The following is an 18,763-nucleotide window of genomic DNA, read 5'->3' as shown; positions in this document are numbered from 1 at the left end:
AGCAGCCTCCCTGCTGTCCTAACGGCCAGTTTTACTCATCTGGTAACGCAATGGTAGGAACCGATCGATTTTAATGGGAAACACTTTTTTTTTTTAAATCTAAAACAGATCTAGGGGGATTGCGGCCACACTTGGAGATCTTGTGACGCCGCTGCCTTTACAAGTGACACTAGTCAAAAATTTAGTTTAGCAAAAAGTCGCCCCCTTGTGGCCAAATAATGAAAACTTGTAACCCAGTTAAAAAAAAAAACTAAATGAGCTTCTCTACAGTAACCATCCAAGTTTGGAGGGGAAAAAATTAAAAACATACAAATACATGAATCTTTCATAAAAGAAGTTTAATTTACAGTTTTACTAAATGTACAGTTTCCTTTTTAAAAAAAAGTATCATTATACACAATAAATACAATACAAAATTAATTTGTAGTACTATACTTCAAATTCTTACAGTTTATTTTTTTCCTTTAGATTAGTCTTTTTTTCCTCATAATTAAGCTGTGTTTGCATTTGAATTGTCCGGAGGGTTTTCGGGGGAGTCTATATTATGTGTACATAAAATATATAAATAAATTAGGAGGGTGTCTTTACAGCCACTTAAATGTCAGTGATAGAGTAATAGTTGTACATAATCAGAATAGTGGAGATGGCTTCTCTGCTTGATGATGGTGGTGGTGACGAGGATGAGGATGATGGACAGTGGTTGTGGTTCTCACGGCTGATACCCATAAAAAAATATAACGGTCCTCGAATATGGGCGATTATACCTGCATGATCTTGGAGATATCAGTACCATTAATCGAATTATTTGATTATCTAATGAAACCCTACAAGAGCAGTGGAACAAAAGAATTGTTAATAAACCAAAAACAAACAAACAAAAAATTATCTTCCACAGGGTGGTTTTTCAGGAAGAGAGTTGGGTAGGACTGGTTTGACCCTCTAGCATGTCACTGAATTTTCTTGGAGAAATGGAGACAATTTTTGCATACAAGTAAAAAAAAAAAAAAAAAGATACTGAGATTACAGGTATTCTCTGTAAATATGCTCCGGTTGATGGTATAAATTTAAGGTCAAAAGCTCATGTGCTTGTTTTATGAATAAGCTTTTCTCTATCTCAGCACTCGCCACGTCAGAGGTTTTGCGATAACACAAATGAAGACTAATTCTTAAAGGTAAGGCGTTATGCTGGGTCAGTTTCTATGTTATCATAACTGGTGATTTCATTGTAAAGAGGGTTTAAGCAGTGAACAATGACCTCATTTTAATGCAAAGAACATTAAAGAATAACCTCAAACCATAAAGGCAGAATTCTACAGTGGTAATGGTAATTAATCAAAAGCCATACATAAATTAAATGGACCGAAATAACCTTCCTTACATTATGTTATTACTAATGAAGAGTTGAAGTGAAAAATTTAAGTGAGCCCTAATAACAATGAACTGTTCTGAAACTTCCCACAAAAAAACACACACAAACGAAAATGAGCTTGGCATGTCAGAGTGCACTTCATGCTTCTGAAGGTACACCTAAAGGGGCTTACGATACACCTAGAGAATGTTATTATTCAGTAGCCGTCCTTAGACAAGCAAGGCAAACACAGCTAAACAGAGTAAAGTGATTTTCCTGCTTTGGCCTCTCTCATGCCTTTCAGTGTCTCTTGACTAAAAGGGGCTGTTATCTACTGTGTGTTTGTGACACCAGATTTCCGTTCTGTCCTCGGCCGCCTAACTGCGGGTGTTGTGAAATGGAAGAGGAGGATGGAGAGGAAGAGGAAGTAACCGTATGTCTGTATGACGATGTCGATGACGATGCTGTGCCCTGACGATGGTGCGTTTGGTGCTGGTTGGTTAAATTTCCAGCAAAGACTCTGTCCACTGCTCCGCGGCTCGGTGGACCCTGCTGCAGATTCAGGATGCTATCTATAGCACACTGTAGATGTTCGTTTAGCGAGTTGTCCAGTGGAGGGCTACCGCTCGAGAAGCTGGCATTGTCCATGTCTGGGGAATCCGATTTGGATCGTTTTGCAGGAAGTGATGAGTCTCTCGCCCAGGATGTTTCGCCAAGAGATGGAGGGCCTGGTGCATGCTGGTCCATCCGAAATGTGCCCACTGCCCACTCACAGTTTTTGCTCATATGCCCCATGACCCTCCCCATGTGGTCCCCAGGATTTCCATCCTCCTCATCCTCTTTATCAGAGCCTTGTTGCTGCTGTTGATATGCATTTTTAATTCCATGGTAAAATTCATGTTCTACAGATGCCAAGCCCTGTGACCCTGGATCAATGTGGGTGTGAGGGGTTTTACAGACACCTTGCTGCTCCAATTTCACACTGGCAATAACCGTCCTCTCCACTGGAGGGGAGGATGCAGGTGCTGCTGACTGAACAGGTCCCACGTCTCCTCCTCCTGGCACTCCTGGTCGGTGATGAGGGCTGATGTTTTTGCGGTATGTCTTGCGAAGTGGGAGCCGGCAGGTGGTTGGCTGAGGTCCTGAAGTGGAGGTAGGGTCCCGTTTGGCCCCAGACACCTCATAGTGCTCTGGAGTGCCATTCACTTGCGCTGAAGAGGTGGAAGAGGATAAGGACGAGGACAACGATGACCAGCCAAGAGAGACTGAAGGGGGCTGCACAGCTGAAGAAGTTGTAGTTCCCGTCCCTGCATGTGTGGTCACTGCACTGAAAGTGACAGATGCTGAGGAATTTATGGTTGACGGTGAAGTCCTTTGCACTACGGACGGTTGGGTTACAGGAAGTCTTGTTTTAGGGGGCGGATCAGGGACTTGTGGTAGTGGAGTGTGCTGTGGCTGTAAATGAACAGGATCTAATGCAGTGTTATGAACCACTTTGCTGAACCCTGCCTCTTGCTTAATCTTTAACTTCAAACCGATGCGCTGACGTGCCTCATAGGTCTTTATCGGAGGCTTGCTAGTCCGCTGAGGAAGTGCATCATCGTCCTCATCGTCATCGTCTGCAGAATGAGTCGAGGAAGAGCTGGGGCCAAAACTGCGCTCAGAGCTCAATCCCGTGACTTTTGCGCAAGGCCGTACCACTGACGCGGGCACGGGAGTGCAGCTAGTGGACCACGATACCAGAGCTCCACCTCCTCCTTGTTTTATCACTAGTTTGGTGGGGGGAAAGGGAACAGGTGCAGGGTTAGCGGTGGGAGCAGCGGTCACTGAGGTAGAGGCCGGAGCAGGGGCGCTGGCTGCTTGGACTGTTGCTACAGCAGATTTAACAGAGCTCAATTCCATTGCTGCAGGCCCAGTTTTAACAGAGCTCAGTTCCACTGCTGCAGGCTTCACACCACTCTCTGCAATCCTGTTCACCAAACACGAGCTGGCCACAAACTCCTCTGTAGAAAAATAACGAGAGTGTTAAATAAAGAACCCGCTGATATTGCTTCTAAGACTTGAACGTAATATTAATCCACAACTATATTCCCTGTGTTGCACCAATGTTACAGCAGGGATGCTTCATACCAGGCACTGAATCTTTAAAATTTAGGCTGTGGTCCCTTCTGAAGCCGCCTTGACCATCCTAATCATAAATCAAGTCCACACCACTTCGAACAGCGAGAACTCTAAAGGGATGCTTTGTGTAAGGGTTCATTTATAATGTACTAAACAACCAATGTAATATATTTATACATGTGTATATAATGTGTATATTAAAGTTTGTGACTTTTACAAAGTGGACTTTATGTTAACTAAAACTGGTATACAACTGCACAATTCACAATATGAAAGGCTACATGAGTAAATATTTATGGTCATGCTATCCGCTATCACCCAAATGACAATGGGTTCCCTTTTGAGTATGGTTCCTCTAAAGATTTCTTCCCCATATCAACTCATGGATTTTTTTTTTCCTTTGGATTTATATCCAGAATGTTCGATGTAAAATGTGCTATACAAGTAAAAAGGAAATAAAATTGAGTTGAAAGAAGCATCCTTTTTTTTTTTTTGAGGTGAAAACATACAGTCATACGTGAACACAGCTTCTGTTTTTTAATAATAAAAAAAACACAAACACACACTAATTAAAAAACCCCACTGCATATATGAATATAACCCCATATCACAAAGTTTACACTGCGCATCATTAGTTATGGTTGCAATTTGCTGTGTAAATATAGTGCACCATATAGCGCTTCATTTATCAGTTTAACCTGCATTTAAATGTCATTTTTCACTTCAGTTCCCTTTCCATTATTCCCCGAGTGCAGAATTAAATGTGACTTCACCTGGCTTCTCCTTGGCTAGTATCCTGTCTTGGTTCAGGGCAATCTTCTCCTCTTGAATAAACATCCTATCAATCATGACCATCTCTGCAGAAGGACCCAGCCTCTGCTTAAAACAACAACAGCGGCATCAACACAAGGTCAAGGTTACGGGTGGGATCAACTGTGTAAAGTAAAAAACCTGCGTGTCCTCCTACCCTCGATTCTTCAAACAGCAGGTGTCGATATTTATCCAGCATAGCTTGTGTGCGCTTCAGAAGTTGGCTGGAGACGTTTTCAAACTCATCGTCCACTGAGCAGAGAGCCACAAAGGAAGCGTTACTCAATTGGTAACTAAGACATTAACATGAATTCATACGCTCGGATGATATACTGTATACAGGAATAGGTGGGTTACCTTTGCAGTAGTCTTGAGGGGAGGGAGCCATGCCCTGGTACACGTGGTAGGGTAAGAGTCGATAGAGTGTGTCCTCGAAAGAGTGGAAAGGTGAGCTGTAGTCTGGATGCAGTACAGAAGCCTGAAATTTCCTTAGCTGTTCTAGTATCCTATAAACACACACACACACACACACACACACACACACACACACACACACACACACACCACACTTTAAGAACATAAGTCTGGACAAACCTACAGCCATATAGTTCCTTCTACAGACTGGAGTAGAAAAACTGGATTATACAGTATTTCTAGATCAAATTTGTTTTTCTGATCAGATGGTAAAAATAAATAGTTTAATTCTTCTCAAAACCTACAAAGGCAAACAAACGGTACGTACCGTGCTTCTTTGCTTGGCTCCATACTCAAAGGCCTTTTTAAAGCGGAAGTCTGTGGAAGATCACAAAAAAAACATAAAACATTTAGTGTATTATTAATAAACATCCGCATGCCACACCGATGTACTAAAGTCACCACATTGCATCATATGAAGGAACAAGTTTATATGACCCTTGCCTGGGTTTGAACCAGAGCTGAAGACTGAAGGTTAGACATCTGTTGAAGTCCACTGCCCACAACTTGTATCTGTAGTCCTGGTTTACTTAATGCCAGCCCTCCAACTGCACTTATAACCCCAGGCTTTGCCTGCAGAGAATACGATACCTGGTAAAAACGATCATAACTGAAATAATCTAAATATACATTAAATAAAAACCTACATCGGGTCATACAAGTTACTAATGATTCAGACCTGAACAGACTGAGGAAGATTTAGAGGGGATTTCCCTTGATTAACTGTGACTCCACTTGGCCCAGAAGGTCCAAGAAATACCTGGCCATCATTTGAACCTGAAATATAAAAACACAAGTATTTAAAAAAATAAAAACTTTTATTTGCAATTATAAATAACCGATGGAGTACAAAAATAGAAAGTTCACCTGAACCTGATGACTTGATGAAGACAGACTTCTGTTGCAACAGAGATGTGACAGATCCACTGCCTCCGCTGCTGGTTGAGGGGTTCACCAGTGAGGCTGGCGGTTTCTCAGGCACTTTGCTAAACTGACTGGCCTGAGGCTGAGTCTGGAGTTGTTGTTGTTGCTGCTGCTGCTGCTGTTGTTGCTTTGCCTGAAGTAGGATGTTTTGCTGAACCTGAATAAACACAGAAAATGTCTGGTTAGAGCAAGGGCTCTGTAGTGTGCATACATTTCTAGTAAACAAACCAAAAAAATCATTTCGGGCACTCATCATGCTGGTGACATTTCAGTATACATTTCGTCTGAATTAAGGTTTGATAAAAGCTTGCCTGGCTGAGCTTTTCCCGGAGTTGCTTCTGTTGTGGTGAAAGCTGGGTGATGGATGACATTGTCTGTAGTTGTGCACTAACCAGCTGTAAATGGTGCTGCTGTTCAGCAGTCAGGCCTGGCACCTGCTGTTTCAACACAGCCCCAGCCGTGGTACATACTGCAGGGGTCACATAATGTAACTGTGATGAGGAAACCTGGGGAGGTTTCGGGGAGCAGGACGACGCAGGCAGCTGTTCCTGCTGGAGGACCACAGGCTGAGAAAGAACCTGCGGAATCTGCACCTGAACTGGCTTGGGCTGCTGCGGCGGAGCTTGAGCAACTGGCTGAGACGGCTGTGGGGAACTGCCTATCGAATTGTGTATTATAAAGAGGGGAGGTATAGATGAAGGTGTGCATGATCGAGAAGGTGCTTGGGACTGAGAAGGGGGCTGTGCCTGGGGCTGAGAGGGGGGACGGGACTGTGGAGGGTGAGGAGACTGAATCTGAATAAGGGGTGAAGCCTGGGATGGCTGCGGGCTGTCCGATAAAGTCGGCGTCGCATTGTGAGGGGCCGCGGACGGAGAAGGTGAGGCGCTTTGGATCTTTACAGCTTGCTGCTGCGCTGCTGATGAAACCTGGAAATTCGGAAATCAAAAGGCAACCAGATATGAAATATGTGAAATATTTTGTACCTAGTTACAGTATGTAACTTGACAAACACTGAAATTTATATTCAAGATCATGGCAGCAATATACAAGCAGCATAGTAGGACAGCAAGGAGAAACATAAAAGAATTGCTGTTTATTTTTCTACAATGAGAAACAAAAATTCCTCATCTTTGCAGAGAGTGTACAAACTGCGCAACAAACATCTGTAACAGGACATGGTTTGTTTACTATATTTCACTCGGTGAGTGAAATATACTGTAAAAGTAATACAAAAACGAGTGTAGCAATGCCATAGTTTAATGAGACTAGTTAAGATTGGTGTATTTAATTTTGGCTTGTTAGGATTGGTGATAAAGGAATGTCTATGGAAATACAAGTTTTGATGAAGAGGTAGCGAGAAAGAACAACTTTAATTCTCGTACATTACCGGGGTGAAAAGAGAGTCACCACTTGGATTTAAATAAGCAAATACTTAAGAGCGTTTGAAAGCATAATACTGCAGAGATTCGTATGCTTCAGCTGGCAACAATCGTTTTAACCCCTAACTGATTCAACGGGTATTTTCTCATTTCTCAACAATATCAGAAGACACAGCCCATGGTTATGGAGATGATGTGCTTCAAAAAGGTCCGATTATTGGCCTGCATCAAGTGAAGAAAACAACAAAACAGAAATTACTGGAATAAATTGACTCGATTTGACAAAAGTTTCAGTTTGACTTAAACACCCCTTGTCCAGTTCTCATGTAGAAAGTCACAGGTTCGCAGAAGAAGAATTGTTAAGAGCTGTCCAACATATTTAAACCCTGGAAGGACAGTGCTGAACCGTCAAACTTGTGGACACCCATGATTGGAAGTCGCTTAAAGACTTGGGGAAGTTGCATCGTAGAAATCAAAGCTTTGTTAGTCAAAGTAAGAGCATTTCCACATGCACAAAGTGACAATAACTCTCAGGATTGGGATTAAACAGCTGTGTGGCTATAAGAAAACTATTTGCTAGCTTGGGGAAGTGGAGCATAAAGATTGAACTTTGGAGCAATGGGAAAAAGTCTGACAAGCCCAGCACATGAAGCAATGCATCAATCATGCATAGTGCCCACTGTAGAAGCCTCTGCAGACAGTGTTTTGATCTGGGGTCGGGTCTAGACTCAGCAATGTTACGCGGCAATAAAAAAAAAAAGTTAGCTGATGACCTGAATATAATGAACGACCAGGTAATCACTCTTAATAATAGACAATAATACAAGATCTCAGACAAAACTCTGGATGCAAAGAAATGTTTTGGTGCATACGGTTGTCGGACCATGTCGCGGCAAATCCGAGCGATAATTAAAGCTAAAGGCATCCCAGCAAAAGGCAACGTGTTTTAAAGTATCTATTACATTTACACATCTTCTAAACGGCTTATACTGCGTACGGGTTCGCAGGGGGCCTGGTGCCTAAGGAGACTTGTGGCATGAGGCGGGGTACACCCGGGACAGGGTGCCAATCCATTGCAATGCTCAAATACACATATTACAGCTAAACGGAAAATGGAGTACCCGGAGGAAACCCACCTAAAGGAAGGGAGAACATGGAAACTTCATGCAAACGGACCCGAGGCAGGAATCGAACCGTCAACCCTACCACTGTGCGTTTTATTATTACATTGATTTTATAGTAATAACCAAACACACACAAACTTTAACTTTTTATTTTTAGAAGTTAAAAATAATTATAAGATAAATCGGACTGAAATTAACAAAAATAATAAATTCTAAAAATATTTTATGTCTCGCAGTTCTGACATTTATCCTGGTCAGAGCAATGCTGCAGTGTCACTGGACACATGCACCCTGAATGGGATGTCCGATAAAACTGACTTTCTCACAGCCATGTTTTTAATTCCACACTTAAGTAAAATCCTGTAAAACTCTATGAACACAGTAACTCAAACTGGGTACTCTGGAGACAACAACGCACCACCCTTATTGCCCCCAAATTATATGCATCGTAAAAATGGCAATTAATTCCATCTGTTTCATCACGTTTACATTACATTATTTGCTGGGAGGGGGATTTAAAAACACTTTACCCCTACAGGCTTAAAATAATAGACAGATGATGTTTGGACAAGTACAACATTACTGATAAAACAGCACATTACTGAAGGAAAACACAAACACATCATGCTGTCATTACCTCACGTAGCACGGAATCTAATGAATAGTGGACCATGGAAATTAGCAGGGAAGGAAGGACAAGCAACAAATTAACAAAATTATAATGCAGACCAGAATCAGATTGGCATAGCAACTGAAAGGAGCACACAGTGCTAAGAGGAAAGGCATGGCAGAATGTGAGGTCCAGCAAAAAAGTGTGTATGTGCATGGAGAGGGAGCAGTTTCACCGGATTACAAGGTGTTCCAATAGAGCTGAACAGTAATGTTTTGGAAGTAAATGAGACTAAGAGTTTTGCAAAGCTTTTTGTTTATTAGTAACAAGATGTAAACTGGTTGACTATGACTACTCGAATATGAAATGATGCTCCTGTAGAACTTATTGGCCTCCACAGTGTCTATGGTATTACTTTTTAAATGATATATAATTTAATCAAAAGCACTGATGAGGCACTTAAACCAAGGCCCATTAGTGAGGACACTGATGCTGTAACCATGGGAAATGCACAGGGGTCAAAACCAAAGTAAGTTTATAAAAATTAATATGCCTATGATCATTTTTAACGGGTTTTTAACAGGTTTTATTTAAAAATGGCTTCCCCCCCCACTCTCAAAATATTGCTTTTCATTTCATAATGAGACACAGGCACAATCATTTAATTCTCCGGTAATCAGTCAGTCTGCTCAAATGGGGCATTTCCCATCAATATTTTTTGCCTGAAGAGGACGGTCACAGTGCCAAATGTCACGATGGCTTTTAAACAAAGAACCACACAGCAGACCTTAAACCCTAATTTGACACACATTTGATTTTTAGGGGTGTCTAAACACACAAATCTGATATTTGTCAGGTCGGATCAGAGTCGCTTTCGCATGTGGTCCTAGATCGGATACATATGCCACAGTGGTTGTGAGACTTGAATGCGATCGAAATTCATGCGAATTTTTATCCCTGTGCATGACATCATCAGTCTGCACCGGCAATGCCGGGGTCTCATTTCAACAATGGAGGAGAGCGGAGAATGTAGTCAGTGGAGAGAGAGTAAAATCTGTGGTTTAATAGATATCTGGGGCAATAAATCCGTCCAAAAAGAATTTAAAGGAACTTGCAGAAATAAACAGTGTTTAAGCGAATGACTGAACGTGATGACGTAGGCAAAGTCGTATTAATTTGTGCATGCGTGTCATACATTAGAGTCTAACTAAAAATAATTACAAAAGTGAACTTTTCTGACATGCAACTCCGAAATTAGCGAAACATTTTTTACTTGAACATGATGACAGCCTAGTGAGCTCTGAATTGCAATGCTTTCTTTATCTGATCAAACAGCTAGACTATAACAGCTGAGGTGATTTTGACCCACATTCAAGATCTGCCTGCTGCACCCACGTTTATTTAAAAAATTTATGCAAGAAGTGATTATTGGCTACCACATCACATTATTAGTCATAACAAGAAGCATCTCTCATGTAATTAGGAGCTGCAGCCTGATTTATGAGTGTAATGTTCCTGAACAAAGTGTATTATTTACTTTATCATCCTTTTACCTAAAATGAATTTGGAGAAGGAACTGAAAGTTAGTAGAGTTAACACACCTTGGCAAGTTATTTAGAAATATTCTTTTCAGCCATGCATTCAAGCAGCCCTTAAAAGTAATGCAGGCTATATATTTATTATTTGGTGTGTTCTGGCCTGAACATTCTTTACAATCTTCTCTGACCCATTGGTTTTGACTGACTGATTACAGAGTTGTCTTTTTGATATAAATGAGAGAACAGAAACATTATAAAATAAATGTTACTGTGAAATAAAAAGGATATGAAAATAGTAAGAAAAATGTAGGATTTTGAAAAAAGCCATTTCTAAATAACAGTTAGAACCTAACATGGACAGCACTAAAGACGATACCTCCAATGCTTGCAAGTTACCTTAGTTACTAATTAGTACCTTGGTTACTAATTTATTTACCTCAAATAACTTTTAAATAAATATGAACTAGCTATTAAATATAACAAGCTATTAACGAAAAACTTAAATATGACCTTGTCTAAATTAAATTTCAAAATCTAATTAGTTTGCTTATGGCTGGGACAATTCCACAGAAATTCCAAATGGACATTCCTATATGTATGATATAAATATAAACTGAATTGTAACACTGTTGCCTAATTTAATACGACAATCATACAACAAATATTATTTATAAATTTATTGCTGTACCTCGTCATTTTTGTATTCACATCATAGGCATATTTATTTTGTTCGATTTAGACTAAATGGCATTCCATGATTCAGGGCACAGGAGGAGGCTGGGTATCTGTTTGCAAGTTAATTTAACCTTGCGCTATCTAATTTAGCAACAGTCTAGCACTAGTGAATGTTTTCCAGTTATGATGTTACACTGGATGTAAAATGCCATAAAATTTCCATAATAGCTATTTGGACAAACTATTTTATGACGTCAGCAAAGAACATGAATAAAAAAATTTACTTCCTGAACCAAGGCCATTAAAAAAAGGTCCGTAACTGTTCAGCTCTATGTGCAGCAGTGCCAGCAACAAGTGGGTGGGGCTTAGTGCGGAGCACAAGCTCATCTACCTTGTTAACCAATGCTGCCATGTCAGCAGAGCCAAGGGAAGGGCTCGCATTCTCCCCTGGGCGAGTTTCAGTTAATGGGCCATCATGGGCTGTAGGGGCGGAACCAGAGCTGCCACCGCTGACGATAACAGACGCAGGCACACCCACAGAGGCAGGTGGGTCTTTCCCTGCTTGGTGCTGATGATCCTGACATGAGCACATTTATCAGGTCAGGAACGGAAAGGTAAAACATTAATCCAAACTAGGGAAAAGTTTAGCGGGGTTTCTACATTGAAAAAAAAAAAAAAAAAAAAAACTTTGACATACCAGACATACATAAATTTTAGAAAGCATGTCTGCATGGATGCTACATTGTGCATTAAATCTGACTAGTGGACATGGCCCTGGTATCAAGTCCATTATGGATATTACTGCTAAAGATAATTTGTTAGATTATGCAGATATTTTAAATACAGTATAAAGAACAATAAATCAACAGCGCACCAACCTGCTGCAGGAACATCTGCACGGGCTCCTGGCTAAGGATAATGCTTGAGCTTGGAGGAGTGAACAACACCTTTCCTGGACTGTGCTGGACCTGGGAGACCAAGCCCATTGTGCTGAGGGAAGTTGTAGATGTAGTTACTGTAGAAGATGGAGATGTAGAGGAGGGAATCAGCATAGTGGCTGAAACTGAAGGACCTGTCTGGACAGTAAGGATAGAGGGTTGGGGCTGGGTTTGGGCTGGTTGCTCAGTGGAGGTACCCAGTTCAGTTATGCTCTCACTTGGTTGGCACTGTGGAATGGCTGCTACTCCACTGCTGCTGTTGCCGGTAACACCGCCAACCTGCTGCTGAAGAGTCGGCTGCAAACTGACAGCTGGGCTGAGCCCCTCTATCGACAAGGAACTCTGTATAGGCATGCCTTGTATAACAGTTTGAACATGTCCTGTAACTGAATGAGCCTGATTCTGCGTCTGGGCTAGGGAAACGGGCATCTGGAACAGGGCAGGGTGTCCCATCTGACCAGGTTGAAGCTGTATTGGTCCAGAAAGTATATGGGCAGCACCAGGATGACTTTGAGGGGTTAATACCTGTCCTAGATTGATATTTTGATTGGTTGCCAAGATTTGATTGGCAGCAATAATTTGTCCACCCGGCCCGGAACTGGTAATAATGTGTCCTCCGGTTTGCTGGGCCAGGATTTGACCTCCAGTCTGAAGCTGAGGCAGGAGGAACTGATGATTCTGCCCTTGTAAAACAGCCTGGGACGGAATGACAATGCTGCCTTGCTGATTGAGCAGGTGAACACTAAGAGGTTTGCCCGATGTAGGATTGCTATGTTGCTTAAACAGGGCTTGTGAGAATTGCGTCGCCTGTGTGGTGGTCTGTGTACTCAGTACTACATTTGAACTTGGCTTGCCAGTGAGGAAGGCTACGTTCTGAGCTGCAGATACTGGAACTTGCTGCACACCAAGAGCTTTACTGGCATCATTTTGCAATGTATGTGTGGCCTGTAGTTGCTGCTGCTGTTTGAAGGATTTCGGCTGGATGGCACTGCCTTGAGGAGGTTTGGGCTGTATTGGAGTTGGTGTTCGCTGGATAATGACATTCTGCATGACTTGGTTTTGAGTCTGAGGCTGAGTCCCTGTATTTAAAGGTCCACGAGCAAATCCCACTATACCACTGGGTGCAGCCATTGTTGTACCACTGCTAATGGTGTTAGTGCTGCTGACGCAAATAGCCGGGCCATTCAATGCTGGAGATGCTAGAGTGGCCTTGCCTCCCTGAATCAACAGTCCGCCTCCAGAACTAAGCACAGAACCTCCAAGACCAGCCTGAGCCCCAGTACTCGTGGCATCAAGTGCAGGCTGCTGTAGAGGATAGCTGCCCATGGTTTTGGTCAGGATGTGCTGCCCTGATGAATTGATAGTCATTACAGCGGATTGGCCCACAACTTGAATCTGTCCGATGCCCAGATGTCCCGACTGGCTTCCATTTTGTAGCGTCTGAAGACTTGAAATGGGTTGAAGGGTCACGTTTCCAAGTCCAACTTGCTGCATGAATGGCTGGACGTTAATGGCTTTGTTCATGACTTGGGGTTGAAGCTGCATCCCTTGGTGTGCCAGAACGGAGCCAAGCATGTCGGTGGTTGTACTGGAAGGTGTGGTAGTGGTGCCCTGGCCAGGAAAGATTTGAGTAGTTCCTGCAATGCCCACCCCAGACATACTAGCCTCAGGCAGTGGTTGGACCACCTGTGTCAGACTAGTGAGCCCAAATGAGCTGAGGTCAAGCTCAGCCTCTGCTTGAAGGCTCTGCTCTGTGATATTGGCTTCTGCCAGACTCTGCTGCAGAATATCACAAGGTTCATGATTTGACCCAACACCATTGCTTTCACTATCTCCTTCTTCTGGTGAGGCACCAAGGATGTCGTCATCTTCTAAGAAGTCCAAATCAACACTGACCCGAGGAAGCCCAGATGGCTCATTTGTCGACAACTGAGCCGGTGGTTGGACTTCAGGAACATGTTCCTAGAAGAGACAAAGATAGCAATTTTTTACATGCATACACTATATCACATTATTTAGGGAAAAGGAAATAAAAGTTATGGATGGCTACGAGATGGTATGCCTCCAGTAGCCTAGTTAGCCATATTGGTTCACCATTGATGGTTGCTTGCGTGTTCGAAACTGATCTGATGGGCAGGGCTTGAGAAGGCATGCTACGTAAAGGAACATACACAGAAAAGGTGGGAAGAAAGAGGGAAATATATACTTACCCCAGTGCTGGAGAAGAATGAGCTGGACGGGTCACTTGAGCCATCCAAAAGGTCGTCAGTATCCAGCTACAGACAGGCATACCCAGAATAGGACAAACCACCACACCACAGAGAAGGGCACGAAGGAACAGGTAGAAAATGCAAAAGGACAGAGATGCCAAAGTAGAAAAGCAGAGGAGAAGCATAGTAAGGATAGTGTCCAGACCCACCAAAGCACAATACGTACAGCCATAAGTTAGCAACAAGACAGTTAAAAGGAAAGGAAAGCAGGATGCAAATGAAAGGAAACATTAGATTAGTATGTCAATATTGTGAATTAACAAAAGGGAAAAATAAGGGTGAAATCCCGTGCACTCTTATTTTAAGAAGATAAAGAAACAGAGGAGCTGCAGTGGAAGGGAAAATTTAAGCTAATGTGTTCAACACACTTTTTGAGAGCTTGTGTGACCTTTTGAAAGCTATGTTTTAGGATGTTTTCACACCTAATAATCTATTTGCTTAATCAGAGCGTTACTACGACTGTTGGGTTCAATTCATTTAATGAAAAAACATTAAATTGGGTTGGGTTCAATTCATTTAATGAAAAAACATTAAATTGGGTTGGGTTCAATTCATTTAATGAAAAAACAACAACAACACTGGATCAGACGGCTGAATACTATTTTGACAACCAATTAATCAGAAACACAGCAATGTGTAAAAGTAAACAAACTAGTGCCTGCAGAAATCACTGATTATAAATAGGATTTAAAAATCATTTACAAGTTCACATTTTAAATAAATAAGTATAGATCACCAATTTAGAACATTTTGGATAGCAGAACAATTATTTTTTATTTATCTATTTATTTTTGTTAATTTATTGTAGGGTATTAACCTATTTAATTGTATTTCTGTGAAACTCCAATTTGGCTTAGTTTGCTGTTCATGTGCCAGTTTAACGACAGATTTGGAACGTGTAACCGTAAGTATAAGGCATAGTTGGTTTAGTTCCTACAGTTGGGTCATTCCAGGCTTGAATCACCTTCCCAAAGCATCAAACATTGCTAGTGTTGCCTGGTTCGTAACGGTGTTGCCTAAGTTCGTAACGGTGCAACCATTAAAGTGGTCTTGATTGCTTGGTTTTGGAATCCGACCCAGATATAAATGAACACTTACCTGCGTTTCTGATCCATGAAGAAAGTCATTAAGAGCTTGTGGGTCACTGCAAAACAAGGAAACCAGTCAAATTAATTTCTAAAACAAATTAGATCACAGCTACATATATGCTAGAGATAAGGCATGCGTCTACCCCCAGTCTGTGGGACACACAACCATACCATGTTTATGTGATCTTTTGAAAAAATATTGTGGGTTGTGTAGGTACATAATAAAAAAATATTCAGAATTGTCCTTATCATTAATAAACTTACAGGAAAAATAAAATCAGTTTATCATCATTAAACCATCATTCTGTCACTCTGTCATTTTACACACACCACACATGCAAGCAGATTTATTATGAAGGGTCATTTTTCCCTCTGAAGGGTATCTGTAGTTTGTGTTTACACTGCGCTTAAACCGATTTATCTTTTCAGCTCGGGTGAGGGTATAAAAAGTGAGTAAGTGCGTGCGTGCATGTGTGTGTGTGTGTGTGTGTGTGTGTGTGTGTGTGTGTGTGTGTGAGAGAGAAAGAGAGAGAGAGTTGCAGTTTACTTACACTATTTACACTCATCATGAATATTGAGTTTGCAATGAATTTGGAGCACAAGTTTTAATTTATTTTGGATTTCTGATTTCAAAATATACATTTGTCCATTTCAATTATTAATTCAGTTGTGTTAAAGGTATTTTTTTGCCAAGCAAAAAGTTCACACACAGCTTCCTGTTAGTGATGGTACCTTCTCTGTGTCTAAAAAGGGTTAGTTTGACAGCAATCACTGGACTGACCAGCACACAGTATACTAGGAAAGTCTAAGAACCACACTGGAGAGCTAAGAAAAATTTACACTAGTCAAGAATGTCTCATGGTACCATTTCCAAACAAACTGCAGATTCCAAGATCAGTTAAAACAACTGTATCTAAGTACAATTATGAGGTAGTCACTTTAATATGGTCTGGAAGAAACCCTCATCATCACCCTCAGCTCTTAACCCTCAACAAAAAAAGGCTTAAGAGCGGAAACAATTTAAGGACCACCAAGACCCAGGCCGGCCATAAACTGGAAGCGGCTGGAACACCAGTCACTAGCTACAGTCAAGTGAGATGGATCATGATGCTTTGGGGCTGTCAGTTGAACTGGGTGCACAAACTCGATGAAATAATTATACAGTTTTACTACCTCTTCAGATCAATTATTCAGCCTAACCTCAAATCATCAGCTAGATGGTTGAAAAACAAAACTCAAACAAAATTAAGTGTTGTATCAGGGCAATGATTACAAAGATGTATCAAAGTTTATGATGAAAAGGCTAATTCAGGTTTTGGAGCCTCAAACCTATCAACAATTTCTGAACCATGACTAACAGACTGGTCCACACCAGGAGAACATCAAATTCAACTGAATACTATATTCTGCTAAATAGGGTACTCAAATGTTTACCAAAAGCCTACTGATAGTCTCTTCTTCTTAGGACGAAACTTAATAATATATACATATATTATATGTGCTCCATCTACATTTTCTGACCCTGTATGTATCATTTTGAACATGCAACCAATTAAAACTAAAGCTTGTGCACCAAATTAGTTTTTTTTGCCTGTTAAAGATGTATGTTGTGCAATCATTCTGACGACTGCATGACCACAACGGTAAATAGCTAGATAGTTAGACAGAAGGCCAACAGATATACAGATAGACATATACACAGACAGATAGACAGAAGGAAAGACAGATAGACATGCAGACAAACAGATAGGTAGACTTCACTATAATGTAGCAGACACAGACACATTTTTAATCTTGTTTTGTTATGAAAGCACACACTTACCAAATTACATCTAGCAAGCACCTGCCATCTTCATCATCCATGACAACTGAGAAATGAATAAATATACAAAAAGGTTTATAAAGAGCCCAGTGACATTTTTCAACATGAATAAAAAGTTCTATAGACTCTCTCTCTCTCTCTCACACACGTATATAATAAATGATGTGCTTTATGCACTTTATTTACACGTTTCTCTCAAAAATATACATTTCCAAATAATATTTAGATCTTGAAATGATCCTGGTTTAACAAAATTACAAATCCACGCTTACTAATCCCACCTACATAAAAGTAAACATTTCATCAGGACAAGAATGCTTTTCTTTTAGGTACAATTTGCGTTATAACAACAACAACAACAACAACAAGTCGTCGAAGAAAAAAAGAAGAAGAGGCCATGTATTCTGATAATAAGCCTAGTCTACACGGAGGTTGGGGTGTTTCGCAATCCCTCAAAACAAATGGAAACATCACCCATTAATACAAAAAAAAAAAAAAACAGCCGCGCGTACACACACACACACAAACACAAACACACAGTGTAAATAAACGAGTTCGGTCTAACAGTGAGTGAGTGAGTGAGTGAGTTTGGGGTGAACTGCAGCAACCTGTTTCGACTCCACATCACTTCTGAGATCTTTAAACGCAATCGATCAAAACTACAATAAGAAGATGAGGTAGGCGGGGACCCGAGCGCGTTAGTTCAGGAAAAAGCTGCAGACAGCAGCCTATCGGACCGGTTCTGTCCACCGCACAGCACAGATGTGATCGCTTTCCCGCATAAAACAGCATCCCGCACTGAGGAAAGGGCAAAGCAGGAGTTGAATGGAGACTCTGGACCTCTAGGATACGGCGGTTGTACTTAGCTTTGTACAACTCCAACTTGTTCCAAAATACCTCCTGGTGCAAAATCTAATTCCTTCCGTCTGTAGCCATTTAAAGGATCTTGTCTAATCGCTTCGATCGTTTATTTTCATCCTTGCTAACAAGACACACATATCGTTGTCTGTAATTTCACTTAGCTGAAGCGAGCTAGCTGACTAGCACTAAATTTGCGTTAACTGCTTTAGGCGCAGTACAAATAAACCTTACACTAACTGCATTTCGTTCTACGGTATATGTTCTACATCAGCATTTGACGAAAACACGGATCGTGAGCAATGTATATCATGTGTTTATCTACCATTATAAGCAACTGCGTAGCCTAGTATCTTTATCCTTGCTAAATATGAGTTTATGTTGGAATAGTCTTGGACCAGAGGGTATGCTTGGGAATTCGTTGTAAAATAATCTATTCGCCGACTCATGCAGGAACTCGGCTCTATGAACATGGTACAGGTGAAGTTTGTGACTCACGTGCAGACTGCAAACGCTGCAGCTTCACAGCAGTTATTCAGATTTATAGAGAAATTGCTATATTGTAACAAACTCACCCGAGATGATAGAGGTACAAGCAGCGCGGGGTCTCCAGAACAGCCCTGCACGGGCTCCGCCTCAGGACCCAATCACAGAGCACAGAAACAGGAAAAAGGTGCCCGGTGCATTTGCCTGATTGCTACGTTAATGATTGACTTTAGTAATTATGGATCAAGCAATTATGTTGACATTTTAACGCTTATTAAGTTGTACAATATAAAAATAG

General features: G+C 41.3%; 1 protein-coding gene across 4 annotated transcripts; it reads right to left on the bottom strand.

Annotated features, from left to right (window-relative positions):
- Positions 1-317: 317 nt before the first annotated feature.
- bicra (BRD4 interacting chromatin remodeling complex associated protein) lies at positions 318-18,607 on the bottom strand. 4 transcript variants are annotated; one of them, XM_053500328.1, is made up of 15 exons: positions 18,555-18,607; positions 17,122-17,167; positions 15,310-15,355; positions 14,152-14,217; positions 11,882-13,903; positions 11,395-11,580; positions 5,989-6,603; positions 5,621-5,834; positions 5,433-5,530; positions 5,198-5,326; positions 5,022-5,071; positions 4,637-4,785; positions 4,437-4,531; positions 4,243-4,345; positions 318-3,351 (listed from the first exon to the last, which is right to left on the bottom strand). In XM_053500328.1, the coding sequence occupies exons 2-15, from the start codon at positions 17,160-17,162 to the stop codon at positions 1,676-1,678; spliced, it is 5,490 nt and encodes a 1,829-aa protein (XP_053356303.1). In that variant the 5' UTR covers positions 17,163-17,167; positions 18,555-18,607; the 3' UTR covers positions 318-1,675. The 4 variants fall into 4 exon arrangements, with proteins under 4 accessions (XP_053356303.1, XP_053356307.1, XP_053356305.1 ...); XM_053500332.1 differs by lacking the exon at positions 11,395-11,580; XM_053500330.1 differs by lacking the exon at positions 14,152-14,217.
- Between the last annotated feature and the right edge of the window lie 156 nt (positions 18,608-18,763).

This window comes from Clarias gariepinus, chromosome 7, assembly GCF_024256425.1.
Source record: "Clarias gariepinus isolate MV-2021 ecotype Netherlands chromosome 7, CGAR_prim_01v2, whole genome shotgun sequence".
NCBI classification, from domain to species: Eukaryota; Metazoa; Chordata; class Actinopteri; order Siluriformes; family Clariidae; genus Clarias; species Clarias gariepinus.
The sequence above is the reverse complement of the archived record's forward strand: the minus strand, read 5'-3'. Positions and strand labels throughout refer to the sequence as shown.